This window comes from Scardinius erythrophthalmus, assembly GCF_964197995.2.
Source record: "Scardinius erythrophthalmus genome assembly, chromosome: 24".
Lineage (NCBI taxonomy): Eukaryota > Metazoa > Chordata > Actinopteri > Cypriniformes > Leuciscidae > Scardinius > Scardinius erythrophthalmus.
In genome coordinates this window covers 17,409,057-17,436,271 of record NC_138244.1, presented here as the reverse complement: position 1 = coordinate 17,436,271, position 27,215 = coordinate 17,409,057, and the positions used below count along the sequence as shown (strand labels likewise).

Genomic DNA, 27,215 nt, shown 5'->3' with positions numbered 1-27,215 from the left:
GATGTAGCCTGAGTCGACTCATATTATTCAAGAATTATCATGTTGATTATGATATGACTTTGGAGATCTTTGAAGCTGTGATTTCTGTATGACACTAAGCAAATAAAATCCATATTTCCATAATCCGGTGGGATTTGCTTATACCAGTTCCCATGCCGTTCTAGGCTGGTTATTCTGGTTAAGCTGGTTAACCAGTATGGTCAGGTGAAGTTGACTGACTGAAGAATCCATCGTATTCTCCTAAGCACTCGTTTAATCTATAACTAGACTGTCCTCTGATGGAAAATGTGAAAAGAAAGGCAACAGAATGTGATTTTGATTTTGAATGTGTATGTTGGTTAGTTGTGTGCACATATTTGTGATGAACAGTGTGAATTTTGAGGTGTTACTTTTCATTGTATTTTTCCTCATTTGTCTTAAAAGTGTCTTAAAGTGTTTTGGTATTGTGAACTACTGTGTTGTGATGATTTTTGTGATGTTCAATTGCTAATAAATTGACCCAGTAAAAAAAGAAATATATAGTATTTTTAGCATTATTTATATAATTTGAATATTTTATATATACAATTATTTAGTATTTTATTATGCAAATTGCCGTGTGTAGGACTTCAATCTTTTATTACTACTATTATATGAAATATGAAGTACTTAATTTTGACTTAATATTCAAAATCTTCTCCTCAGGATAACATAATCTTAGTTTTCAAAAGTTGTTACAGGTAAGGCGTTCAACTCCAAAGCATCTAATGATCTTATTCTTATGTCAGAAATTAACTGATTGTAGTTAATCACTAAAACCTAAATAATTTCATACTTATCTATTCTAGTTTATTGTCATTTGAAGCAGCAAAAAAAATTAAATAAATCTTATTAAATTTAAAGTAGCAGAAGAAACTAAATACAATATCTGTGGCATATATGGGGTAGAACATATTTCTTTCTTTTTTTACACAGGCCAAAAAATACAAAAATATCATAGATTAACAAAAACTGTAGACAATAGACATGGGCTATTAATAACAAATGAGCTTTATTGGTTTATAGCAGGTGTCGGACTCTTGCCTCCCTTTTAGATTTGTGGTTAATCGCTAATAACGCCCTGCTATAAACCTCAATCACAGAAGAGAATAATTATTATTAATTAGTCTATGTTATTAATATTATTTCATATTATTATATGTTTACTAATATATTCATATATTGAAAACAATAATACAAATTAGAAATACATAAAAACATTTGGACAAACAATAAAAACATTGTGATATTTGCCTTGTCTTTGTTCTATTCACACATTCATCTCAAGCTCTTCACTGACAATTGTTGTCTCCTTGGCAAACATGCCACAGACACAGATAGATAGATGGAACACATATACAGATACCCGATTAGCCTGATAGCTTAGTTTATAAATGCATGCATTATATAGCCTACTTACCCTACATTTATTCAGAATCATTTTAAATGTAATTACGTGTTAATTTTTGTGTTAAATGTCCAAATATTTCAGTTAGCCTATTAAAAGAATGTAATAATGTTAAATTATTATTAGATTATTATTGTAACAGTTTATCCAGTGATAGAAATCACGTTCAATTTGATTTATTATGCACTAAAGCTATACATATTTTAAATTAATATCGTTCGTATCGTATGTACAAGTATAATCATCATGATAGTTGAGAGGGTACTCGATTTCTCATGACACCGGCCATGGTTATAACATGGTGCAATGGCGTCCTCTAGTGTTTATCACGGCATTTACAGATTATTGTTATTGTCAAAGTACTTCCGGGTGCTAATACAGAGACGTGTCTGGAGCTGATCTGTTCATTCATAACTACATTCGTTTTTAATCATGTACCACCAACCCGTACTGAAAAACAGACGGACTCTACTGGAGCGAGCGGAGAAGTTTACCTCTGATATATATTTCACGGACTGCAATCTTAGAGGAAGGTAAGCCAGTGCACTTCTGTACACAGTTCCTCTAATAATGTTTGATATTTAATTATTAGTATTCATGCAAATTCACTTATCAGTTTTAATGTTAAACGAACTATTTTGTACTTAATATGTCTTTAAATAATGAATTTTTGTATTTTGTTTTCTTGTAAACAAGTTATTGAAAGTTAATGAAAGACCTTTGACCTTGTTTGGTAGTTTGTTGTGAGCATTGATGTAAACACTCTCATTCACTGCAGATTGTTTGGAGACACTCATCCACTTGAGTCCATCTCTGCATTCCTTTCGGAGAAGAGAATTCCTTATTCAGAGGCAATCCAGCAAAACTTTCAGCCTTGTAATGTTGGTGATGCATTTGGACCCACGTAAGTTGTGTAAATGTTTACTGTCCAATAAACTGTATAGCACTAGTGTATTGACTAAACATGTTTGGCAGATGGTGGACGTGCTGGTTCAAAGTGGTTTTGAAGATCCCAGAGGCCTGGAGAGAGAAGGAGGTCCATCTGAGATGGGAGAGCGATGGAGAGGGGATGGTGTGGCGGGATCACCAACCAGTACAGGTGCGGAAACCCAAGACCAGATCATGATCTCATGAATGACTTTTAACATTTAAGAGTTCACGCATTGTGAATTATTTTTCAGGGTTTGACCAAAGAAGGTGAGAAGACCAGCTATATTCTGACCGAGTGCTTGAAGGACAGTGAACCTCATGGGTTAGTGGAAATCTAAAGTCTGGCTCTAAACTGATATACATTTGCTTCCATTTTCATGTTTTAATCTCATATTTAAGCATTACCCTATACCTGGAACTTGCATGCAATGGACTTTTTGGAGCCGGACAAGGTTCCATGATTGCCGCCCCCGACCCAAAGAGGAAGTTCACTCTCCAGAAGGCCGAGCTTGTTGTTTTCAATCGAGATGTTAGGGAGCTTCTCACCGACTTTGAGATGCTTGTGGACATTGTCAAGGTATTTTCACATTGAACTGTGATGTTTAAGGTAGGGTAGGCAATGTTTCTGGAACAAATCGCCTACACTGCCTTTAAACAAAAATTTAAACATTCCCGGTCTAATTTTTTTGTTATGTTTGCACAGTTACTAGGAGATGGAGAGCAGCGTGGATTCCAGGCCTTGTTTACAGCCAATGAGATGGTGAATCTGTGCGATCCAGCCAATCCTAGTTCATTTGCTGCTGCTCGAAGTCTAGCCCAAAAGTTTTTTGCCCAGAAAAATGGGGAAAGCCAACATGTGGTTCATGCCATGGGCCACTGCCATATTGATTCGGGTAATAAATATGTATTACTTAACTTCGTTATTTTTTTTAAATTATGACGCTTTTGGCAGGTGGAAATATACACTGATGTTTAAAAGTTTGGGTCAGATTTTTATATTTTTGATAGCAATTATCACTTTATTCAGCAGGTACACATTACATTGATCAAAACTCTGTTTTTTTCTCTCAAAAACATTAAACATCATACCGACCCCAAACTTTTGAGTGGTAGTGTACATAGGAATGTTGAATGTGTTCAATCCTGTCCTCAGCTTGGTTGTGGCCGTATGAAGAGACCATCAGGAAGTGTGCTCGCAGCTGGGTCACTGTGATCAGACTGATGGAGAAAAACCCAGAGTTTGTCTTTACATGCTCCCAAGTACGTTTTTATTACAAATTTTCTTTCTTTTTAGGCACAACAAGAAGGAATTGCCTTCACTTTGGCCATCAGCCAATTGAAAATGCTTAATAAACATAATAAATGTCGGGATAGTTAAAATGAAAAAAAAAAAAAGAATTTGTATAAAAAGTTTTTAGGGTTAAGGGATAAAAAAAAATTATATAATAAGCTCAGTATGAAGCAAAAGATGTCAATGAAATGATAAAAACACAGATGTGTTTGTGCAGGCACAACAGTTCCAGTGGGTGAAGAGCTGGTATCCGGGTCTGTTCTCAGAGATCAAGCGATTTGTGCAGAAAGGCCAGTTTATTCCAGTTGGAGGCACGTGGGTAGAGATGGTAGGACACTGTCGTTTATGTTTCTTCACCGCATAGTTCGCCCAAAAATAAAAATTCTGTCAATAATTACTCACCCTCATGTCATTCCAAACCCATAAGACCTTCGTTCATCTTTACACAAAATAAAGATATTTTTGATGAAATCCGAGAGCTTTCGGTCCCCGTCATTGACAGCAACACAATGCTCACTTTCAAGGCCCGGAAATGTGAAAATAGTCCATGTGACTACAGTGGTTAAATAAAGGTCTTTTTACGAGTTTGGAATGACATGAGGGTGAGTAATTAATGACAGAATTCTCTTTAGGCGGTGAACCAACCCTTTAACAAGCTTATTTGGTCTGTTTCTTTGTGTCAGGATGGAAACTTGCCATCTGGGGAGTCCATGGTCAGACATTTTCTACACGGCCAGAACTTCTTCAAGGATGAATTTGGAAATTACTGTAAAGAGGTACTTCTGTTTGTCTAAAAACAAATAGGTACATTCAGTCCCATAACAATACAGTTAATGTTAAGTTTTTTTTAACATCATTATCAGTGTTGAATTTGATGCAGTAACTCATGGTCACACAATCAACCAGGTCTTGAAATCTTTGAAATTTACTGGGAAAGAACAGATTAAGAAAGACAAACAGTGCATATCTTCTCTCCTCCAAGGCAGAGGAGGCCATGAGAACCTGAAAGGAGGGCACATGAGGCTATATATCTGTCAGACACAACCTTGAGATGAGATAAAGTAAAAGAGTACAACGACAAGAAATTAATCTTAATTAACCAAACCTTTTAAAAGTGGTGCTGTCATGAGAAATCAAATTTTCCTTGAACTTTGTACCATTAAAACATCCTGCAAGTGTCATAGCTTAAAATGTCTTTCACATGGGAAAATACATTTGCATATGACTCCCGGAACAAGACATTGACGAATAGTTATGCATCATCACACCATAAGCATAAGCTACTGGCGCTCAGTTGCTTAACGGCCAATACCCGTCTATCCATCTTTTTCTTAAAGAGCCTACTGCGTTTTTAGATTATGGGAGGCACTTCCGGTTTGGGGAAGTTCCATTCAAAAAGACTGAGACAAATCATTTCAATTCATTAGGTTGTGCTACAAATAATCCTTATCCGTCAGTTTGACTGAATGTGCTGAAAAAAAATCTCCTTTATATTCTATTATCAGACGTCAGGAGATTAGTATTTTAATGTGACATGGAATCAGAAGAGTATCGATGGCAAAAGCTTTCAGTTGCTGCATTCTTTTCCTCCTCATTATTTTCTCTTTTTCATTGTATTCCGCTGTAACAGTATAAAAAGACAACAAATACTGTGCATTTGTGGTCTGCTCTCCCGATTTAATTTAGGATTCATCTCATGAATAATTCACTGGAATGCACTAAGAAGCATCTCGCATTCGAATGTAATTGTCTCCCCTTTTCACTTCTAATCCCTGTTAGCAGTGTTTACTGGAAATGTTTCTAAAGCAGGTAAATACAATATCTATTGTCTGTCAAAATGATGGAAATTACTTTAAAATTGTTCCAGTTAATGAACATTTTTGATTAAAGGGATAATTCACCCAGAAATGAAAATTCTGTCATAATTTACTCACCTTCAAGTTGTTCCAAACATGTATAAGTTTCTTTCATCTGTTGAACACAAAATAAGATATTTTGAAGAATGTTGGTGATCAGACAGTTGACAGCAGCCATTGACTTCCATAGTATTTTTTTCCCTACTATGGAAGTCAATGGCTGCCGTCAACTGTTTGGTTACGTTATACTCAGTTTTTGAAAATGCTTATTGTGTTCATAGAGCATACCTTTTGCTAATTGTTTACAGTTTAATGGAAGTTACTCCCATAATTTGTGCAAAGCATAATGGGGCTTAGGAAAAGGGTGGATACGTTGCAGACAATAAAAACATTTCCTTAGACTTAATGTACATAAACTATATGATAATTTACTGCCATCGTGTGAATTTGTAATCATACAATCAGTAAAAAGGAACTGTTGTCTAGTCTAATTATGACTTATCTGACTATCTTATACAGTATGCTAGTCACTGTTATAAAAAAAACCTCACTCACTTCCTGTACTGATTCACTGTCTACTGTATCTCGCAGTTCTGGCTGCCAGACACTTTTGGATACTCCGCACAGCTGCCTCAGATCATGAAAGGATGTGGGATCTCTCGTTTTCTTACTCAGAAGCTGAGCTGGAATCTTGTTAATACATTTCCGGTGGGTGCCTATCACATCTCTACATATGAAAACCCTTATTATGGCTGTTTGTGATGTTCATGATTCCTCTTTCCACCAGCATAACACGTTCTTTTGGGAAGGTATTGATGGGACACCGGTTCTCACTCATTTTCCTCCGGGTAACTCCTATGAGATGAAGGGTAAAGTGGAAGATGTACGTTTTTCATCATGTAACGTATCATTTGCGAGCTCCCTCTAATGAAGGGCCAGCTCATTTCTCCTTCCTTTGACTCAACACAGCTGATTAACACAGTGAAGAACAACAAAGACAAGGGACGAGCCAATCACAGCGCAGCCCTTTTTGGTTTCGGCGACGGGGGCGGGGGCCCAACACAGCTAATGCTTGACCGTCTACAGCGTGTCCGGGACACAGACTGTCTGCCAAAGTCAGTTTCCTTTTCACCTGAGGGTGTAACACAAAAACACCCATTTCCAGTTATATATACAGACTATAGAAAAATATAAATATTATAATGTACTTATCCTGTGATGCATTCATGACGTTATTCAAAATTACTTACCAGAATGAGTCGTCAGTTTGATGAGATTTAATGAACATGATTATGTCATCCAGGGTTCAGATGTCAAGTCCTGATGTCCTGTTCTCTCAGCTGGAAGCGGACTCATCCCTTCTGTGCACATGGGTTGGCGAGCTCTTCCTTGAGCTACATAATGGCACTTACACCACACAAGCAAAGGTGTGTGTCCATCTTCCGATCCCTCTAATAGTGCACTTTCTAACTGCATTAATTTTCATTGTTGATTTGATAAAGATGCATATAACGTGTCAACTTTTTTTGATAGTGAAGATTTTGCATTAAAAACAGTTTTGTTTTACTTTCTATTCTCTCTCTGTCGTAAGAGGAAATCTGACTGATTTTGGTTAATGTACCTTTAAGACTAAGTGTAAATGACTTGTGTTATGATTGGCTAACCTCCACTTACTGACGTAGTTCACAACATTATTCATCAAGGGAGGTCTGCTGAATGATTACATAGGCGTTGGTATATAAGGGAGTTGTCATTTGTTAATATGCTGAGTCAACTTGGATGGGAAGGCCCCCTTTAATTTGTCGGGTTTTTTTCTCTGTAGATAAAATTGGGAAACCGTCAATGTGAAGTTCTGCTTCATGACGTTGAGGTGGCTAGCTGTCTGGCCTTGTGTAAAAGAGATAGCTTCAAATACCCAGCATGCAAACTTCAAGAACTGTGGAGGCAAGTGCTCAAGCATTAAATGTTCTGACTGATAAGAGCATAGCTGAAATCTCAAGTGGCTCTCTGCATGTCTTTATTTCAGATTGCTTCTACTCAATCAGTTCCATGATGTGATTCCTGGCAGCTGTATTGAGATGGTTGTTGAGGATGCTTTACAGTACTATGATGGTAAACCATCTGCCTTTACAACATATTTTATAGGGATGCACGATGTAAATTTTAATGTTATCGAACTATGGCCGATATATTAAAGCCGATAAATAATAGATTATTTCCTTCAGCTGAGACACTTCAGATGTCCATCATGTTCGCCATTATTGTTTTTAATTGCTTGAAATATGATTGGAATCACTTCGAAAAGCAAAATACAGTTAATGCAACGTGCAGCGCAAGTCCAGTATATAGGCTACATAAAATTATAGTAAGAACATCATTATAATTGTGTGCTTGGTATATGGCTTTTAATAGTGAGACTTTTTGTAATCAGGCTCTCAAAAATTATATAAAAAGTTTATTAATTTTTCAGAATATATATCGGTTATCGGCTTTCAAATATAAAGAATTTGGTTATCGGTAGCAAGCAACCAAAATGTTCATATCGGTGCATCCCTAATATTTAGTTCTAAAGTTCAGTTTTACATGCTTACAATTAGTAATGTTAAAGAGATACTTGATAATTCTGGCATCATATACTCAACCTCATGTTGTTCCAACTTTTATTGTCTATTATTGTCTTTTTTCAGTGGAACACAAAATAATTATTTTCCATACAATTAAAGTGAATTGGGCTTGTCTGTGTCTAGCTTTTAAAAAACTCATAAAAGTACTAAAAAAATTATATGATAGCTTTATGTGTTAAATGTTGAAATTGAGGTCATTTTCTGAAATTTGTGACCTTTGGCATAGCTCTCAAATCTCATTCACGCTTCTGCATGTTCAAATTTGAGGCAGCATGTGTGGTTACAAGACCTGTGAGAACTAGTGGTACTTGGTTTTTGTTTTAGTTATTTTAGTTGTTTTAGTTATCCTGAAATGCCTGAGCCAAAGCTTGTCATCAAAATGAGTTATTATTACCCCCTAGAACTCTCACATTCTCACATGTTTGGTTTGGAACAAAATGAAGATGAGTAAACTATGACAAAAAACTGAAATATACAACCTGTTAACTTTTATCATTTTTAAAGTATGACAAAGCTAACATAAGTGATATTATCTTGATGAAGATCATGATAAGTATAACCTAGTGAACTTTGTTTTCAGAGATACGCACCGCAGGGTCTAGACTACTTCTTGCTGCTTGTGAATCACTGGGATCGTCTCCTGACAGGGAGGCTGTAGGATCCAACACAGTTGCACTGAACACTTTACCCTGGGAGAGAACTGAAGTCATATCACTGCCAGGGGAGGGCACTAAAATAAGATTAGGTACTTCCCACTAACAAAACATAGCATTGTTCAGATGACCTTCTTTTGGGTAAACCTCAAAGATATCTTCTATTTATATCTAATGACAAGGTAAGATTTTATTAAAGTACAATAAGGCTCATTGAAGCACATCCTCTATTATATCCCCTTTTTCCACAGCCTTGGTGAGAGTACCTAGCGTGGGCGTAGCTCAAGTCACCGAGATGGCTGAGCCTATAGAGCCTACAGTCGCCGTCACAATGATGGTACTTAATTCCCTTGGCCATTTTCTTCATCCCACACATTTTCGTTATTCAGTGGTTGCTCTTTGTGATACAGGTCGATGGGACCATTATGATGGAGAATGGCCTTTTGAAGGCCACAATTGACCAAAAAGGTCGATTGATGTCCCTGCATTTAGTCCAAACAAACAGGTGAGTCATAAGGTTGGCCTTCAAGCAGAGTGCACAATCTTGTAGGGTTGTTTATAGAACTTACTGCAAGCAACTATGTTATGACTTCAGGGAAACCATTTCTGAGGGTGGCTTTGGAAACCAGTTTTGTTTGTTCGATGATGTGCCTCTGTATTGGGACGCTTGGGATGTGATGGACTACCACCTTCAGACAAGGTTAGCATGTTTCTTGTTACATCAGTGGGTGGGATCGGATTCGTATGAACCCAGCTTTGAACTCCGTGTGAACCCAAGTTAATGTTATTACCTTGATGGCAATAAATCTACTTTCCCAGGAAGCCTGTAATTGAGCTTGTCGAGCCGGCAAAGGTAGTGAGATCTGGGGGGGTTCAGGGCAGCGTCTCCTTTTCGCTAAGGATCAGTGGAAACAGCACCATAAGACAGGAGATTATTCTGGATGCTTGCTGCCCCTATATTAAATTCAATACGCAGGTGAGGAATGATGAATTACAACTAAGTTTGTCATCTTATGCTTGATATTTAATCACCCAGCTGTTCAAGAAACTCTGTAAAGCGTAATGGATATCTTGTTTCCAGGTGGACTGGGAAGAGGCACATAAGTTTCTGAAGGTGGAGTTCCCCGTGCAGGTGCGCAGTCCAAACGCTACCTATGAGATCCAATTCGGACACTTGCAGAGGCCCACTCATAGAAACACCTCCTGGGACTGGGCTCGCTTTGAGGTACTGCAAACTTGGGTTATTTTCTGGTATTAGAAGTATAGCCCCTATCTTTCTGAATAGCCAAAAACTGGTCCTATTCTAAATGTTGCATTCAATCCTAGCAGTCTTCCTCAAGAGTACACATTCTGGCGACATTGCAGTAGTAGATTGTCGAGTAGTAGTCTGCCGTTAAGTCCTCAGTTGCGGGCTTGGAAAAAGGGCACAATGAGGGAGCATTGTGGCTGTTAATACCCCTTTTCCACCAAGGCAGTGCTGGTGCCGGTTCGGAGCCGGTGCCTACTCGCGAACCAGTTCATTGTGTTTCGACAGCCAAAGGACCGGTTCTCGGGCAGGAAAATTGGTTCCAAAGCGGCACCAACTCTTTGCTGGACTAGAACCGTTCTTTTACCACGTCATGCTTACGTCGGGGGCTGGGGACAGGGTTATTGTCGAACTTCTTCTCGAACGTAACCTCCGCTTGTAGTAATCCAGACGAGCAGCACAAATGTGTTCAAAACGTCTTCTTCTGACCCCAAAATAGGATCGCAAAGCCAGGAGAAACATTTGCAGAAAGACGATGTAGTCCGCCATTGTAATTGTTATGCTTGAAGTTGGTGCAAGCGTTTCTGGGAAAGCTAAGACGTATGGCAACGTACACGTAATGACGTCATTCGCTGGGCTCTCTAGTCAGTGGAAAAACAAACAGGTTCTGAGAAGGTTCGCAAGTGGAACCAGCACCAGTTCCGAACCAGTTCTTTTTTGGTCGAAAAGGGGTATAAGAGGTGCTCGTGAGCACCCTTTAGAAACATGAAATTTATAAATGGGACACCTAACAGTCTTGTTGGCCTTGTGTGAGAATAGGCTACAACAGGGGTGCCCAATCCTGCTCCTGCCCATCGACTGTCCTGCACAGTTCATCTCCAACCCTAATCAAACACACCTTAAGCAACCAATTAAGGTCTTCAGGATCACTTGAAAATTAAAGGCAGGTGTGTTTGATTAGGGTCGGAGATGAACTGTGCAGGACAGTCGATCGGCAGGAGCAGGATTGGGCACCCCTGGGCTACAAGTTCACGTCAAGTACTTTGTTTGGGACTCTATTTGCCAAGTGTACATTTCAGTAACCTGTTCAAGCACCAATAAAATCGACCAAAAATAATTCAAGTTAAACCTTGAATCTTTAGCTCAAATCAGACTAAAAACTGCCTTTTTCTGGTTGGTCCAATGAAAGCACTTGTATGTTCAAAACCAAAAGGACCATGTCTTTCCCAATGGGATGACTGGTTCTTTTAATTTGAAGATAGGACTTTGTTTCCTTCAAACCCAGCATGGGTTTCTCAGCAGCTGCCATCTCTCCTCTTTTATAATGTCTGTGGTTTAATGTTCTCTTGGAGAATATTACGTTATTTCTATGATTTATTTAATAGGTGTGGGGACACAAATGGGCTGATCTGTCTGAGCATGGCTTTGGCGTGGCTCTTCTTAATGACTCCAAATACGGCTACTCAGTCCATGAAAACATCATGACCTTGTCCCTGTAAGTTACCCATGCAGAATGAACAAACATGGCAGTATTTTTCTCACACAAGTACAGACCGGTCATTAAGATGTTTTGCTAACAGCACTGTTTTTTTTCCACAGATTGCGGGCTCCAAAAGCGCCAGATGCCAATGCAGATATGGGGCGTCATAATTTTACCTATGCATTAATGCCACATTCAGGTTGGTACATCTCAAATCTAAACTATTAAGGTCCACAGGGCAACTTTTTGAGCAATGTTGCTGGGCAATGTTGCCGTCAACGGGCAACCAGATGAGACACAGGTCCCATGACGGATCTAAATTATCCAGATAGAAATTTATTGCCCATTTTCAATGGGAAAGTGCCTAAGCAACAATCGCTCGGCAAGATTGCCCAGCAACATTACTCAAAAAGTTGCCCCGTGTATCATCACCATTAGAAGTAATTTCCAGTCAACCATTAATAAAATCATTGTCTGTAAAGGCCCCTTCCAGGAAGCTTCAGTTATCCAGTATGCCTACAACCTGAACTTCCCGCTCCGTGTCTATCATGGTGCCATTTCTGAACCCTTGAGTGCGTTCTCTGTTAATTCGCCTGCTGTCATCCTGGAGACCATAAAACAGGTGCCTGTTAATGAAATGACCTGACGGTAACCTTTCCTAACGGATTTTGCCCACTGTGTCAGCACAAACTCAGTTTCCTTTTCTCTCACAGGCGGAAGAGAGAGAGAATGCCCTTCTTATTCGCCTCTATGAGTCTCACGGAAGCAGTGTGACTGTGACTTTGTCAACTTCCCTTCTAGTGAAAGAAGCCTGGCAGTGAGTAAACAATGAATACTAACCTTCTGTTGTTGTATTGTCAAGAACACTAACAAATAACTGACTGTCTTTATAGTTGTGATCTTCTGGAGCGTCCTGATCCCAGCATTCCTGTGTCAAAGACCACCTCTGGAATATCCTTAACGTTCAAACCCTTTCAGATCAGATCTCTCCTCTTAATTATACAGTGAATCATTTCAAGCCGTATCAGTTATGATGACGCAGGTACTGAAATCTCTTCTAAGTCCCTTAGTAGCTCCCATCACTTTTGGAAAATTTAAAGTTGTGCACACACATTTTCACCTTTGTAAAAGTTTTTTTCACTTAAGTTTAATTATTTGTTTAATGAAATAAATTTCAATGTTTGATTTACAATGTATTGTTCCTGTTATTATTTCTCCTCAACTCTCTTACCATTTAAGTGATATTTTGGAAAGAAAAGGCAAGATGGTCGATTAAACAGTAGAATTTAAGGAAATGTTTTTTAATATATTTCAGGTATTTTTTTGTATACATATTTTATGATAAAAATAGATTATGAAGTTTTTACTGAATATAAAAGGTCTATATAAAAAGTGGTCCATTACAGTAGTTTCATCTCCTTTTGAAAAGTATACATATTTAAGTCATCATCTTGACCGGCCTCGTCTTGTGCCACTACTTCTCTTCTGTGGCTTTGCTACAAAAGAATAGAAAGAAAAGAAGAAATACTGAATCAGCTACCCAAGACGCCACAACTCACTGAGCACAGTCAGCTTCTGTATTAAAAGGCCACGACTGAATTCATACCTTTTGTTGCACTTTCCTTGCAGGTGACGGAATTCCTTTTAGTTTTAATCACTTCCTCCACATGTTGGCCTTTGATTTTGTTAGTTCCAGTCCTTGGAGGAACTTAAAAAAGGACAACATTGCAGTGAATTCATTGTTTAATACTTAAAGTAAAAATACAAATGGAGATTGTAAGATTCTAACCTTTTGAGCTTCTCTTTCCTTGTTTTTTCGACTTTGTGTTCTCATCTGCAGGTTCTTTACTGACCCTCTTTGTGTCTTTTTTCTGCCTTTTTGAACCACCTTGTGCTTTAGAGGTTGCCCTTTCTTTCTTTACCTTTATGTTGTCCTTTTTCTTGGCAGGCTTTTCTATTGCAATGCTCTCGGTGTGAGTCTTTTTGGCTTTCTAGAGTGAAGCAGACGTTTAATGTTCTTGTATCTGTTCATGAACCCAAGTTAATAATAATAATAATAATAATGAACTGCTTTTCACCTTTGAATCAGTATAATCGTGATCTTTCTGTATTTTCCACATATTTTTGCGAGATTTGGCACCTAATGAAAATATTTTTTAGTTATAAGTGACTAAAATTCTTAGGAATAAATCATCTGTTTAAATTGCAGAGTGGTTTTACCTTTGGGCACCATAGGACCAGGATCCCCCTGAAACAAAGCATTTAAATAAAATTTTACTTAATGGTTTCCAGGTTTAGAAATATAATTTTACAAAGATTTACATACTTTGAACCAAATTGTCCGTCCATTGTGGTCACTTAATGAGTTCATACCATCCACACAGTAGCACTGCATCCAGGCTTGTAGCACAGAATATTCAGCTTTTGCTGGTCTATAGCCATTTTCACCTAATTATATAAAAATGAAGTAAAAAATCAGTTGCACGAATACCCATCTGAAGCTAAAAAGGCAATTTCCCTGACACTACAACTATAAATCTAACATGTTATTCAGAATGTGATGGGTACACAGCTGTGCAAAATAGCAGTTGATAAATGAATATATCACAATTAAATGCTGTGTCAAACCAACCCAATTTCACCACCTCCAAGGGAACAGTGTGACACAAAGAAAGGAGGTCTGGGGTCTCAACCTTCACCCCCTTCTTTCCAGCAGTATCTGTTGTCTGGATGAAACCGAACAGAGCCATGAATGATTAATGCCAAACAAAGTGCCTATAATACACTGACTATAGGGTCAGATTCATCGCCTCTAAGACTGTAATAACCTTTTTGATCTCCTTTTTATCCTCATTTTTCAGCTCAATTCCTTCTAGAACTTTCCGTGCCTTCACAAATGGTGGGATTTGTAATCTGAAAAGGATGTGTGGGGAAAACAATCAGCTCCTTTTTCTCATAATCAGATTTAGATTGCCATGACAGTAGGCCATCAAAGAGAGGAATATTTCAATGGTTTAATGTACAATTCAGTTTAAAAAGGGGGATTTTTCAAATAGACAATGTGGTTTTATTCTCAAAGTTGAGATACACAATTTATTTCGACTGTAGAAAACATTGTAAAGGGAGTTACCTGAACAAAATCTCTGCTCGAAGATAGTTCCCAATCCCGTTGAAATACTTCTGATTTAAGAGAGCCTCACAGACGGGTTTGTCAAATGCCTTGTCAGATAGATTTGAAAGAACATTCTCCCTGAAATATTTAAACACATACTTTATCAACCCATTGCATCGTAAACTGGCCCTTTCATATTAATCGCATCTCCACCAACAGTAGCATCAAACTACTAAACCAGTGTCACGTTGTGTCTGTGAGTAACCTTAACTGCCAATTTCCATGTAACTAAAAAGATTAATTGAGTTGTACACCACAATGTTGAAGACGCATCATGAAATATGCTTGGCATTAAATATGTCTAGGGCTGGGATGAAAATCAAATTTTCTCGATCTGAATCGTTTCTTATCTTGCTGGACCGATTGATACTAAAATCCCATGAATTGATCTTTAATGAACAAAACCTTGTTTGTAGCGCATCTCCCATCCAAATCATAATAATCTTTGTTACTTTTTAGGCTATATGAAACAAAGTCTCAGCTTTCAAATTCGGTCAGTTTTATTACGAAATTCAAATGAACCAAACAGGGCATTAAATTGAAAAATAAAGTTACAAAACCTTAAAAATACAACACACTATACATCTAAAGTTACAATTAACATTATGCTAAATGATGACTAAAACGAAATTTATAGCTCTTACTTAAGTTACCTTTACCCCTGAGGACTCCCGCTGCTAGTTGACCGAGGCGCATGCGTAGACTAGTGTTGCACGGTGTACCGATACCTGAAATGTATCGCGATACTCGGAAATTAAAAACGTCACGATACCTAAATTTATCAGTATCGATACTTAAAAAAAAAACAACAACAAAAAAAAACGCCTCCCTATGGACGTCTGTGTTTTTTTCCTGACGCATGCAGCAAAGAACCTGCCGCTGTCAGTGTCATGTGACAAAACACTACAGCGAGATGGCTGCATGTGCGAGCACAAGTGGTCCACGTCTCCACGACTCGTTGAAAAAGATGATGCGAGGAGTGACATACGGAAGTACGTTGCCTAACTTGCTCTGTTGCACGGTGCACCGATACTTCAAAAGTAAATCGGAAATTAAAAACGTCACGATTCCTTAATTTATTAGTATCGATACTTCTAAGAATGACCACGTTCCAGATTTGTAAGGCCGGTGACACACTGGCTGCGTGTCGTGTCCGTTTTTATTTCGGCTCCCATGTTAACTGCCTGCGTGACACACGCGCCTGGGCGCAGCTCGAGACGCGCGGAAAATACGTGCATGTTAAAAATAGAACCGACGCCTATTTTTCACGACACGCAAGTGTGTTGGAAGTTTCCAGGCAAAATAGAATAGGAAAAGATGTTTCTATGTCATTTTGACACGAATACATATTAATAAATGACATTTTGATGTTTGGTTCAAACAAGAACAAATAGTTCTGTAGCCTATTTTGCCGTGAACACTGCCGACGTTGTCTTTGCTGCTATATATTTATGTTTAACATGAAGTATAGGCCTTCCACAACTCTCTCCCCACGTCAAATATATCACCAATAAGGCTCATCATATGTTACCAATATTAAACATTGTTTAATATAATCGCTGTTCATATTTTTATTCAAAGTTCAGAATCAAGATAAAGCTCTTATGTTTCTTATGATAAATGAGATAATGCTGCTAAATTTATAAAAAAAATCATTCATTACCTTGAATGGCATTGCTCTAATTTATTTTTTATATTTTGATATTTCATATTTTGTTCAAATGTTTAATATATCTGCTGTTCATATGTTCATTTATTAGTGTGTTATATGATAAGAATGTTGTCCCGGTTTTAAAATAAAGCACAGCAATGATATTTGAGAGTGTTTCTCCCTTTTCAGGAAAAGTATCGAAAAAGTATCGAAATCGCAATACTTGACTTGGTATCGGTATCGAAACAATAATTTTGGTATCGTGACAACACTAGCGTAGAGTACTCCAAAAGTCCGTGCACGCAAATGATGACGCAGTTATTAACATCGCAAATCTAGCCATTTTTGTAATATTTAAATTTCTTTTTTATATGATATAAATTTAAACGCTATAATTGTTATATTACACTTGTATTAAATTACAAGAAAATAACAAGTAATAAAAAAATAACGTGTGCGGGTGATTCTAATAAGGCTGTTATCGAGTAAATTTGAGGGGAAAAAATTCTTCTGAATGCCGTGATCAATCACTCTGTATTTTTTGGGAACACATTTGTACAAAAGTGGACAACATGCGGAAATGAATGTGTTTTTTTCTGTAAGGGTTTAAAATTCATCTAACACATTTTAAATGATGGATAGGCCTACAAAATATAGTTATGCTATGCTGTTCCATCCACCTTTGCATTTTGTCTAAATGTAGGGCTACTGTACGATTGGAAATGTATTTTCTTGCATTTGAAATATATTTTGGTATATGAAGGTTGAAACAAAATATATTTTCACTTTCAAAAATATATTTAACCAGAACTTCACTGTTATATTTATATTCACTGTACATATATTTTGGACATTTTTTTTCCCCGTATGGGTACTGTGTACACTTCCTGCTATCTTACTAGAAACCTAGCTAATCTTTTATGCTAATTTCTAATATACGTTTAATGTGTACAGTATGATTATTAGAGTTCAGTGAATCCCTCACCTAAAGCCCTCGTACTCAAACATGACGCAAGGCCCTCTGTCTTTTTGCCAGGTCCCATTTGCTTGCCAGCTGCCGAATCTGCGTGTGTCCTCAAAACTCAGAACCCTGCGTGGGCTCTCATTAGTGTAGAACCGCAGGTGGGCATGTTTTGGAAGGTCGTCTTCTGAGGTGAAGCGGAAAAACCCCGACATCCCAAATCGGAAAACCACATCCATCGGATGCTGAGACTGATGTTTGCCGACCTTGCGTTTACTGTCACCATCATTTTTGAAGGGTGTGAGTGTGAGTATGACCTCTTTTCCTCTGGATTGGGCTTTGATGATGTAGGCATCGCAGCAGAAAGGGACCTCAGGATTTTTATTGACTTCCGATTTCTCTACGGCTCCAGTAAACACAAGCCCTTCACACATCCTGTTGACAAACAGGCTAGCCAAATGAAGCTCAGGACCCTCCGGCATTCTCGAACATGAAAGGATGATAGTCTGTGGAAAAACCTAAACATAAGGGGTTCAGATGTTGTTGTTACACAAGCGACTTTCCACAATCAGGTTCAAACTAGGACCTAAAACTCTTAGTCGTCACAATGAAATCAAAATCTGCAATTCTTTTTTTAAATGGAATATTACAGTAGTTATTATAAATGATATCCGTGCACATCATTATTTTTATTCACGTGCCCTTAAAATCTTTAAAACAACACCAAAGCACTTTTCCTCTTCGGTCCCCCTACAGGTTGGAAGCGGAATTGTCCATTACTGCTGTCGTAAATAATTTAACCTACCTTCGCACGCACGCTATTTGTATATCCAGCACCGGCTTTGGAAATAACGATGTCCACAGACAAAGTAGAGTATGTTGCATGATTTTATGAAAGTATGATGTATTACGAAATCAGAAACGAAGAAAAACAAAATAATGACATAACACTTGCCGTAAAGCAAGTCGGATTTGTAGTTTCTTGTGTCTCATTCGAACTACAGATCCGCTACCTGATTTGGCAAACTTGCATAGTGTGGTTATAGAGCTGGTAAGTCCCGCCCATCCGTAAAACCCCGCTGGACCTCAAAGTTGAAAAACCGTCAATGCAAGTGAATGGGAGAAAATAATTATTTTCTGGTCCCGTTTGAATTGTGCCATGAATGTGAACATATGTTGTCTGTGAATTTTTTATATAACTTTTCATGGTACGAGTTTGACAGTATATGGTATGATTCTTCGGCTAGCAGTTGTGGAAAAGACATAACGAGAAAGACTACATGTCGCCTATGCGACGTCACCCTATAAAGTTGACTTACCCGTGGTTTTCGCCAACCTCAACGATTTTGCTCTCTCCCTGAAAGAAGGCGGTGAAGTGCACCAAAGACACAGCCATGTTTAGCGGGATCCGTGAGCTAGTGTCCGTGTGCGAGTGGTGTTGACATTTCAAACGCGTCGAAAGCAGCAAAGAGTTGTAGTCCACAAAGTGCTCTCACACAAAGTCTAACCGTATCAAACTTCTAACCGCTAAATTGTATCATTCTTTACACGAAAAGTTATATAAAAAATTCACAGACAACATATGTTCACATTTATGGCACAATTCAAACGGGACCAGAAAATAATTATTTTCTCCCATTCACTTGCATTGACGATTTTTCAACTTTGAGGTCCAGCGGGGTTTTGCGGAAGGGGCGGGACTTACCAGCTCTATAGGCGGATCTTTTGTGACGTCATTGTTTATGTTTGTCGCGTTGCATCATGGGAATCGTGTGGCAAGAAACACCGCTAGATACCTGTAATTTGATTGTTTTGCACGTTTGGAGGAGGATTTAGAGAAGAGGATGGTTCCGTCTTGCTGTGGTCGATTGTACGGCTTGTTGGGGGCCTGATAAAAAGTTTTTTTGAATTCCCTCCGAAAAGGATCGCGAAAAACGAAAGAAATGAACCTGGACGCTCCGAAAAAAGCCTGGATTCTTGCAGCTAAGTTACTGATCGAGTTTGTGAGGCTCATTTTGTTCATGGTAAGTCTTCGTGACTATGTATTTATAGAAGATTTAATAAAAAAATTTTTTTTAAAATGAGTCAAATCAACCGAGTCATATTTCTTTCGGTTTGGCAGAAAAGATCGGCCCAACTTTTCGAGAAACAAAATAATCATAGGCCTCCAGACTTTTGAAAGCCTTTAATCTTTCATGAGTGAAGGGTCCAGGGGTTTCTATTAAATAAGAAAAAATGTCTCTGGTGGCCAAGACACGGGCGAGTCGGACCAACGTTTTTTGTCATCCCAGATCTCATATGGGCTTTGCCTTTGAATAACTTCGATTTTGTCATCAATACAAATTTTGAGCTTCTCTCCAAACCTCCTCCGGTCTTCAGATGTTAAAGTGCTTATATTGTGGATTTCGCCCGCTAACTCTCTTGAAAGTGCTCGTCGCGTCTTTACAGCCCGCCATACGGTTTGTTTTGTTGCCACACAACCACTCGCGCATGCGTACAAAGATGTCAACAAAGATCCTCCTATAGTGGATAGAGGGTCGCAAAGCAAATGCAGAAGTGCCGTTCACCCTGTTACGAGTTGATGAACCACTTAAACGATTTTGGAAACATTATTTTAAGGTACAAAAGAATCTTTGGTGTTGCTTTAATCAAAATAACTCTCCCTCTTGCTGCAGTCTTCTCTGATGACGCGTTTACTGGCACGAGGGCGGGGCAACCTGTCAATCACATGAGATCGACCAATAGTAAACCACAACCATCCGACCAAGTCCGCCCTACATCTTTCTTGTTCAAGTAGCTGTTTCACAGGGAAGAAAAGACTATTAACTTGCGCTTCATGCTGACTTTAACAATTTAGGCCTATTTTTTTTTCTTAACAAATGATCAGTGAAAGTAGGTGATTAACCTTCAGAAAATGAAGACTCAGATTTTAAGTCAAACTAAATTGTTTTCACAGTCAAACTAATTTGCTTTATTTCTTAGTTGGTTTTGTTCTTCTTCTTTCTTTCTTTTTGCAGCCAAAACCAGAACTTGCCTAAAAATATCCTGATGTCTGTGTTTTTGCAATTTTCTTAGGGACAAACTTAGGGAAAATGGGAATACTTTTCTGACCAAATGGGTAATGGAGTGGAAGATTTAGCCTAAATGAAGCATGTACGTAGTACTAACAAATAGTAACAAATATTTCCGATAAATTAATGACGGTTTTTTTTTTTTTTTTGAAGCTCGGCACATTCAGTTGCCGCTACAATCTGTGTAAAAGTTCATAAAAACTAACGATTTACGTCCTGCCATTTGTCAACAATTTCAAGAAATGTTTTTGATAAACGGTGGAGAAATAACTTAGTAACGGCTATTTGTGCCTCTAATGCTTAAAATACTTCAACTGGACTGCTTGGTGTTTATTGTACTCTAACGTAGAGCGTCTGGTAAGCGTGCTGTGCTAGTTTCCACTCCTTTCCTGTTGAACGATGCCGTTATGAAAGTCTGCCTTTAGCGCTAAGCAACTAGTACATGCATGTTTAGATGCTACATGCAAAGTTCACGAATTGTCGCTTTGCAACGTGTGCTCCCGAATAGCCAGCAAGATCATATTCAGTAAATCGCTGGTTAAATTCAATGAATCGTGCACCAACTCACCTTTGCTCTTGATGTATGTTATATAATAATGGAAACTCGCGCGGTGTGTGCTAATGTTTATGAAACAGGACACCGGAGGATCATGGGAGTTGTAGTTTATTTCCAGTTCTTCAATTCTGAAGATTTCCAACTAGTCTGAATAGATATTCTCAATGCCAGGGGAAATAAATAAAATATCTGAATAAACTCTAAATAGTATGTATTTGCATTTTAAGGATATGCCATTCCCCTTTAACTGCAAACTGTTAATTACATTAGTAACAAAACAATCAAAAATTGACCAAATTATAATGTAAGTAACGTTAAGGAAATATAGAAATGGAACTGTTGTTATTACATTTAATTTTTTTAAAGAGAGAAAAAAAACCAATATATTTAAGAAAATGCACATGATATTAAGACAAATACATGAGGTGAGATGAATCACTAAGAGCTTTATGTTCTCTAGATGTCATTCAACCCGTGACAAAATTAAGTTTCTAGTGACGTCTGGTCCAAAAAGAAAAGAATAAAAATTATTAATCTGACTGATGTGCTTTTTTTAAGGTCAATTTGAGCAACCACATTTGGAGACCTCTACAAAATACACAATGTTATAAAAACATTATTCTTTTCTTTCTGAGAGGCACATTTCACGTACACGGACAGATTCTGTGCACGTGCACATTTCATCAATACTCTTCAACAAAGGACGACTGGTTCACTGTAGTGCATTCATCATAGTCTGTGCTTGTTTGAGTTCTGGAAAACAAAAAGAAGGACTTTTACAATATGCATAAAACAATGTATAATTACTGATCCCAGAAGGAAAATGACGCAGCCACCTGTTAGCAGGACTCTGAACTTGTCAGCAGTGATGGAGACGACGGTGGTCTCTGTGGAGTCGGTCTCGGGGTCCTGAGCCTGAAGTCTGAGCTGGACCGTGGGTTCATTCACTTGCTTTATTTCACTGGAGCTCAGGGTGTAATCCACACGCCAGTTCACCGCTTCCAGACGACCCACTGACACATTACATGGATCAGGATATTATATGCAAATAAATAATCCGGGATGAATTTCCTTTCTTTTTTTTTATTGGTAATACTCACATCGTAGGCTGCTCTCCCTCAGCTTTTCCTGTAGAGCACTGTGTTTATCTTCATATGATTTACACAGTCCTGTGGCATGCTCTTAACACAAACAAATACGTGATTAAAGCATTGCGCTTTTTTCACACATTACCTTTCATGCAGTGGGTAATACAGCTGTTTGTGACTGTAAAAGGTCTGCAAAGATTAAAGTGCACTATAAATGGAGTGTTTGTCTCCCAAAAGAAAACCGCTAGTAATTCCAGTCTTACTTCCTGATCGTACAAATTTGGATAATGCCCATCTATGGTCTTCACTGGCTGCTTGTGAATAACGTCTACTTTGATCCTCAAACACTAGTTGTAGCTGAGACTGGAAGAGTCTGGTTCGTGTTGTCGACATGTCGAGGAAACGCTGTTTTCTGCGTTGCGAAAGCCAATCAATTTGATGCACTTCCAAAGGATGAGAACTCTGGCTCGAATTGATACGGTAAAACTGACGCCATCATTACTGTTTGTATAGCTTTATATGAAGTGCTGAGGAAGATCTGGAGCTGAAATTCAGAAAAGGCACGCACTTTAGTAGACCAATCACAACAGAATGGGCCATCTGACCAATCAGAGCAGAGTAGACCAATCAACAGAATGGGCCATCTGACCAATCAGAGCAGAGTAGACCCATCAACAGAATGGGCCTTCTGACCAATCAGAGCAGAGTAGACCAATCAACAGAATGGGCCATCTGACCAATCAGAGCAGAGTAGACCAATCAACAGAATGGGCCATCTGACCAATCAGAGCAGAGTAGACCCATCAACAGAATGGGCCATCTGACCAATCAGAGCAGAGTAGACCAATCACAACAGAATGGGCCATCTGACCAATCAGAGCAGAGTAGACCTATCAACAGAATGGGCCATCTGACCAATCAGAGCAGAGTAGACCAATCACAACAGAATGGGCCTTCTTTCCAATCAGAGCAGAGTAGACCAATCACAACAGACTGAGCCATCTGACCAATCAGAGCAGAGTAGACCAATCATGGCCATAGTCATCTATGAGGTCACCGGACCAATGTATTTTTCCGAGGTGTATATAATAAATGTTGTGAAATAATTGCCTAATATAGTATTAACTCTCCTTTAGTGCTGCAAGGATATTGCACGGTACCAAGATCTTCTCATCTGAGCTGCCTCATTGGTCTGTCACCGCCCGTCAATGTCAAAATATGAGATGACCAATCAAATCAAAGTAGGCGGGCTTTATGTTCACAGAAGCTGCTGTGCACGAATTCCAGCGCGACGATATGGTTAACGGTCATTAAGTGTGAGATAAAATTTAAGTAGCTAAACTAAGCCTTTCATATTTGACAGCTGTTTTAGGATAGAAATGTTAAATGACCGACAAAAATAATGAGGCAAACTATTAAACTTTTGTCTAATTCCGCCATTTTGTAATTTACGTGAATCATTTAAAGGGCACCTATTATGCCCCTTTTTAGAAGATGTAATATTGGTCTTGGGTGTCCCCAGAATGCATTTGTGAAGTTTCAGCACAAAATACCCCACAGTTAATTTATTATAACCATTTGAAAATGTCATTTTTGGGGCCTGTTTTAAAAAGAGCTGTTTTGGCGTCTACCACTTTAAATGTAAATGAGCTGCATATCCCCGCCCTGCTGCTGGACCTAGATGATGAAGAGAGTCCGGCACAGAATAAACACGAAAGAGAATGGACTAAACGTCTCGGAATGGTTATTTCATACATTTATGTACTTACAAAGTTTTAATCGCGTCCCCTTTGCCATTATGGATGTGCAACACACACACACACACACACACACACACACACACACACACGAACTGTGATAACGTTCGCGCAATTTTTTGAAACTAGTAACGTTACACACACACACACACACACACACACTACTGTGATAACGTTTGCTAGAAACAAAGTACAAACAATGTATTTATTTATTTCTTAAGGGGAGGGAGATAGACGTTTATATAGCCTATACTGTCTATGGAGATAGAGCAGACCTTGATTTATTTACATTTGTAAATGCTGCAAAAAAATGCCTACGTGACATAAAACTGTCTGTTTGTTGAGACATCCTATGACGACGACAATAAATAGCTTTAGACGCATTTGTTGTTGAACTGGCTGACATCGATTGAAATGACTATTTGCTCAAAAAATCATAAAATACACTTACTTACTTCTGGAGGTGACATTGGATCGTGAACTGTAGGCAACGATCCACACTTGAGGATTAACTTTGACCCTCGTTCACTAAACAGTCAGTCAGAAAATGAATCTCGTATTTAGGAAGTTTAAGTGGTGCCTTTTCGTCATAAATAAAATCCATCCGCTGCGTTTTCGGTGGCTCTGATGTCAGTGAAGACTACTATGTCCATTCTTACATCCCACAACAGAACACCTACACCTCTTAGGAGACATTACCGGCTGTTGTTGAAACAATGGAGGATGCAGATCACCGAGGGCGGGGTCTATGCCAAAACCAGATGTCAATCAAATCACGTCGGTGGGGCTTAGCTCATTTCTACGTCACAGTGAGGGAAATCTAGAACAGGGTGTTCTGAGACAGTGCTTATGATTTATTGAGATAGTAAAAAAACTACTGGGTGGATTTTTATCATTCTAGGGTGGTTTTGCTCACACACTGCCAACACACATTTATGTTCAAACACCATGTAAAAGTGAATTTTGCATAATAGGTGCCCTTTAAAGTAATATAAGAATTAGTGACTGTCAAGAACCATTATATCATATTAGGCATACGATTAATTATGAATGTGTACATATTGTGAATGAATTTAATAAACTTATTTACCTAGCGTTCGGTCTGCGGAAACCGTTAAAATAGCATAATGGGGTACTTTACTATAAAGTCCACAAAATGATAAAGTGCATATCCTTACCTTTCGGGAGGCCAAGCTGCTGTAGTTCACTGGAGAGAGATTCACTGTCTACATCATGTTTAGCAGCACTGGACAGAATGAAACTCAGCACAGCTACACTGGCTTTAATGTCTCCAATTTCTGGGAAAAAACGACAAATTAGCCAGATGGCATAAAATACACACAGACAACAGAAAATACATTTATGTAGGGATGTATACATATTGGTAACATATCAGTTATCAGTCAAAATGAACAATTTTTTAATAAACATTGATCAATTAATCATTCATTTTATGTATAAAGCACTTTTTGAAAGGTAAAAAATGGATATTTCATTGTTGCTCATATCCTAACTTTTGACGTCATCTAACACTAACACTAATCTTTAAAAGCACTTATAGTTAAAAATAACAATGTTAAATGTTCTCAAAATCAATATCCATATCCAGTTTTCCCACACTGTATTGCCTAAATTCACGTGTAGCATTCAAAACTACTAATTTTAGTTTCAATTTAACATCAAATATTATTTGAAAATAATTTTAATATCGCCCATTTATTGTTATAAGCCATAAAATGAAAATGATCATCAGCTTATCAGTATTGAAACATTTGATTTATAATAATAATCTTATTTGACACATCACTGTTACTGAGAACACATGACACAAAAAATGGGTTATACTCACCAAATTTTGCATCTGTGGTCAGCTTTGAAACTTTGTCATACTGAAAACAGATAATTGTATACAGTTAGATGAATATTAATTCAGTTTCCAGTATAGCAGTCTGCTGTAGCCAGTGCTCTTACATCAATGCCTTCATCAAGCAGATCTTTCATGACTTGCACACACAGAAGTTTCATCTTGACGCTCGACTGTGAAGAACAGCAATGAAGCAAATTATATAGAATTCAGTTTTAGACAGAAGGTGTCAAAGGTGGCATCAAAACACCAATTCAATTTAGACAACCCGCGCTTACTATTCTAGCTAAGGTGCTTATTTCTGCAAGGACCCAGTCAGGACAGTCCAGATCTCCACAAAATCGGAACCTCTGAAATAAAAAATGAACGAGCAAAATGAGTGAAGAATGTTTACTTCTGTTGCTCAGCCTTTGCTCAGACTACACTAGACGATTAACGTGCGCTATCCTCAAAATTAAAATAAATCAACTATCCACAAAACAAAGCGGTCACATATTATAGCTTTAATGGTTTCAAATGTGACACCAAAATAAACTCAGCTATCGTTCAATAAGAAATAAGATAAATACCATTATGACAGTCAGTCAGCTGCTCTTCTTGTTCTTCTTCTGGTATTGCTGGATAGCAAGCAAACCAGCTTTCCCGTGCCATCTACTGGACTGGAGGACGAGTCAAATTGGACTCATAATAAATAAATAAAAACATATTTTTAATTCTATCAGTGTAGTTCCTTTTATAAAGTTAAGAAGTTCGTGATACAATATTTTACCGATTTGGGCCCTTATTTTAAGTCACACTAACTAAAGTTACATTTTAAAATTAGACAAATTACTGTTTTATTCCGAGTTCCGACTGAAATCGAAAGATTAAACTGCAAACGCACATGTGCAAATTATTAACGGTGAATGTTTATAAAATATTAACAACACACTATATCATTAGTCTAGAAACTGTGTACATCTCATTATGATGTGTGTGAATACCGCGATATCGTCTCGGTTACTAACGTAACGTTAACCTCGGTTCCCTGAGATAGTGGTGGCTGGTGGGCGATACTGCAAATTTTGGTATCGATCCGATACCAAGTAAATACAGGGCCAGTATCGCTGATACCGATACCGATACTTTTTCATTTTAAAAGCATGCACTTGAACTTGTAGGCTATGCACTTTCCTGTGCTAGAGCAGTGTGACATGATATATAAGGTGAATGCATCATTAATATGCTAAATCTGAATACGTTTTCATGACTACTAAATATTTTGTGATTTGTGCTCTCAACTCGCCTGTAATTAGTCAGCGACTTTTACAAAACTACCCTAATTATAGTACTAGCCTATACTAGTATACTAGCCTACTGTTCAAAAGTTTGGGGTCTGTAAGATTTTTAATTCTCTTCTGCATTTATTTGATCAAAAATACAGTAAAAACTGTAATATTACAATTTAACATAGGCTATCTATTTTCTATGCCATAGTAAACTGTATTTTATTCATGTGATCAAAGATGAATTTTCGGCATCATTACTCCAGTCATGATGATAATTCATTTTAATATGCTGATTTGCTGCTCATGAAACATTTCTTATTA

General features: G+C 38.0%; 3 protein-coding genes across 3 annotated transcripts; 1 reads left to right on the top strand and 2 right to left on the bottom strand.

The window, feature by feature from the left end:
• Positions 1–1,776: 1,776 nt before the first annotated feature.
• Positions 1,777–12,696, top strand: man2c1 (mannosidase, alpha, class 2C, member 1). Its single transcript, XM_081356268.1, has 26 exons — positions 1,777–1,959; positions 2,205–2,330; positions 2,402–2,525; positions 2,608–2,678; positions 2,756–2,933; positions 3,060–3,249; positions 3,510–3,616; positions 3,865–3,975; positions 4,331–4,423; positions 6,095–6,211; positions 6,291–6,386; positions 6,473–6,618; positions 6,807–6,930; positions 7,326–7,447; positions 7,530–7,615; positions 8,708–8,872; positions 9,032–9,117; positions 9,191–9,285; positions 9,376–9,480; positions 9,600–9,756; positions 9,862–10,005; positions 11,412–11,521; positions 11,626–11,705; positions 11,989–12,128; positions 12,220–12,323; positions 12,400–12,696. The coding sequence occupies exons 1-26, from the start codon at positions 1,859–1,861 to the stop codon at positions 12,512–12,514; spliced, it is 3,093 nt and encodes a 1,030-aa protein (XP_081212394.1). The 5' UTR covers positions 1,777–1,858; the 3' UTR covers positions 12,515–12,696.
• neil1 (nei-like DNA glycosylase 1) lies at positions 12,645–21,000 on the bottom strand. Its single transcript, XM_081356283.1, has 11 exons — positions 20,930–21,000; positions 17,315–17,808; positions 14,637–14,756; positions 14,335–14,419; positions 14,139–14,232; positions 13,833–13,954; positions 13,727–13,754; positions 13,585–13,646; positions 13,296–13,497; positions 13,113–13,214; positions 12,645–13,002 (listed from the first exon to the last, which is right to left on the bottom strand). The coding sequence occupies exons 2-11, from the start codon at positions 17,770–17,772 to the stop codon at positions 12,953–12,955; spliced, it is 1,323 nt and encodes a 440-aa protein (XP_081212409.1). The 5' UTR covers positions 17,773–17,808; positions 20,930–21,000; the 3' UTR covers positions 12,645–12,952.
• On the bottom strand, positions 20,930–26,275 carry commd4 (COMM domain containing 4). The gene is made up of 8 exons (XM_081356296.1): positions 26,196–26,275; positions 25,905–25,976; positions 25,734–25,799; positions 25,612–25,651; positions 24,941–25,060; positions 22,018–22,098; positions 21,754–21,930; positions 20,930–21,670 (listed from the first exon to the last, which is right to left on the bottom strand). The coding sequence occupies exons 1-8, from the start codon at positions 26,196–26,198 to the stop codon at positions 21,630–21,632; spliced, it is 600 nt and encodes a 199-aa protein (XP_081212422.1). The 5' UTR covers positions 26,199–26,275; the 3' UTR covers positions 20,930–21,629.
• Positions 26,276–27,215: the final 940 nt, after the last annotated feature.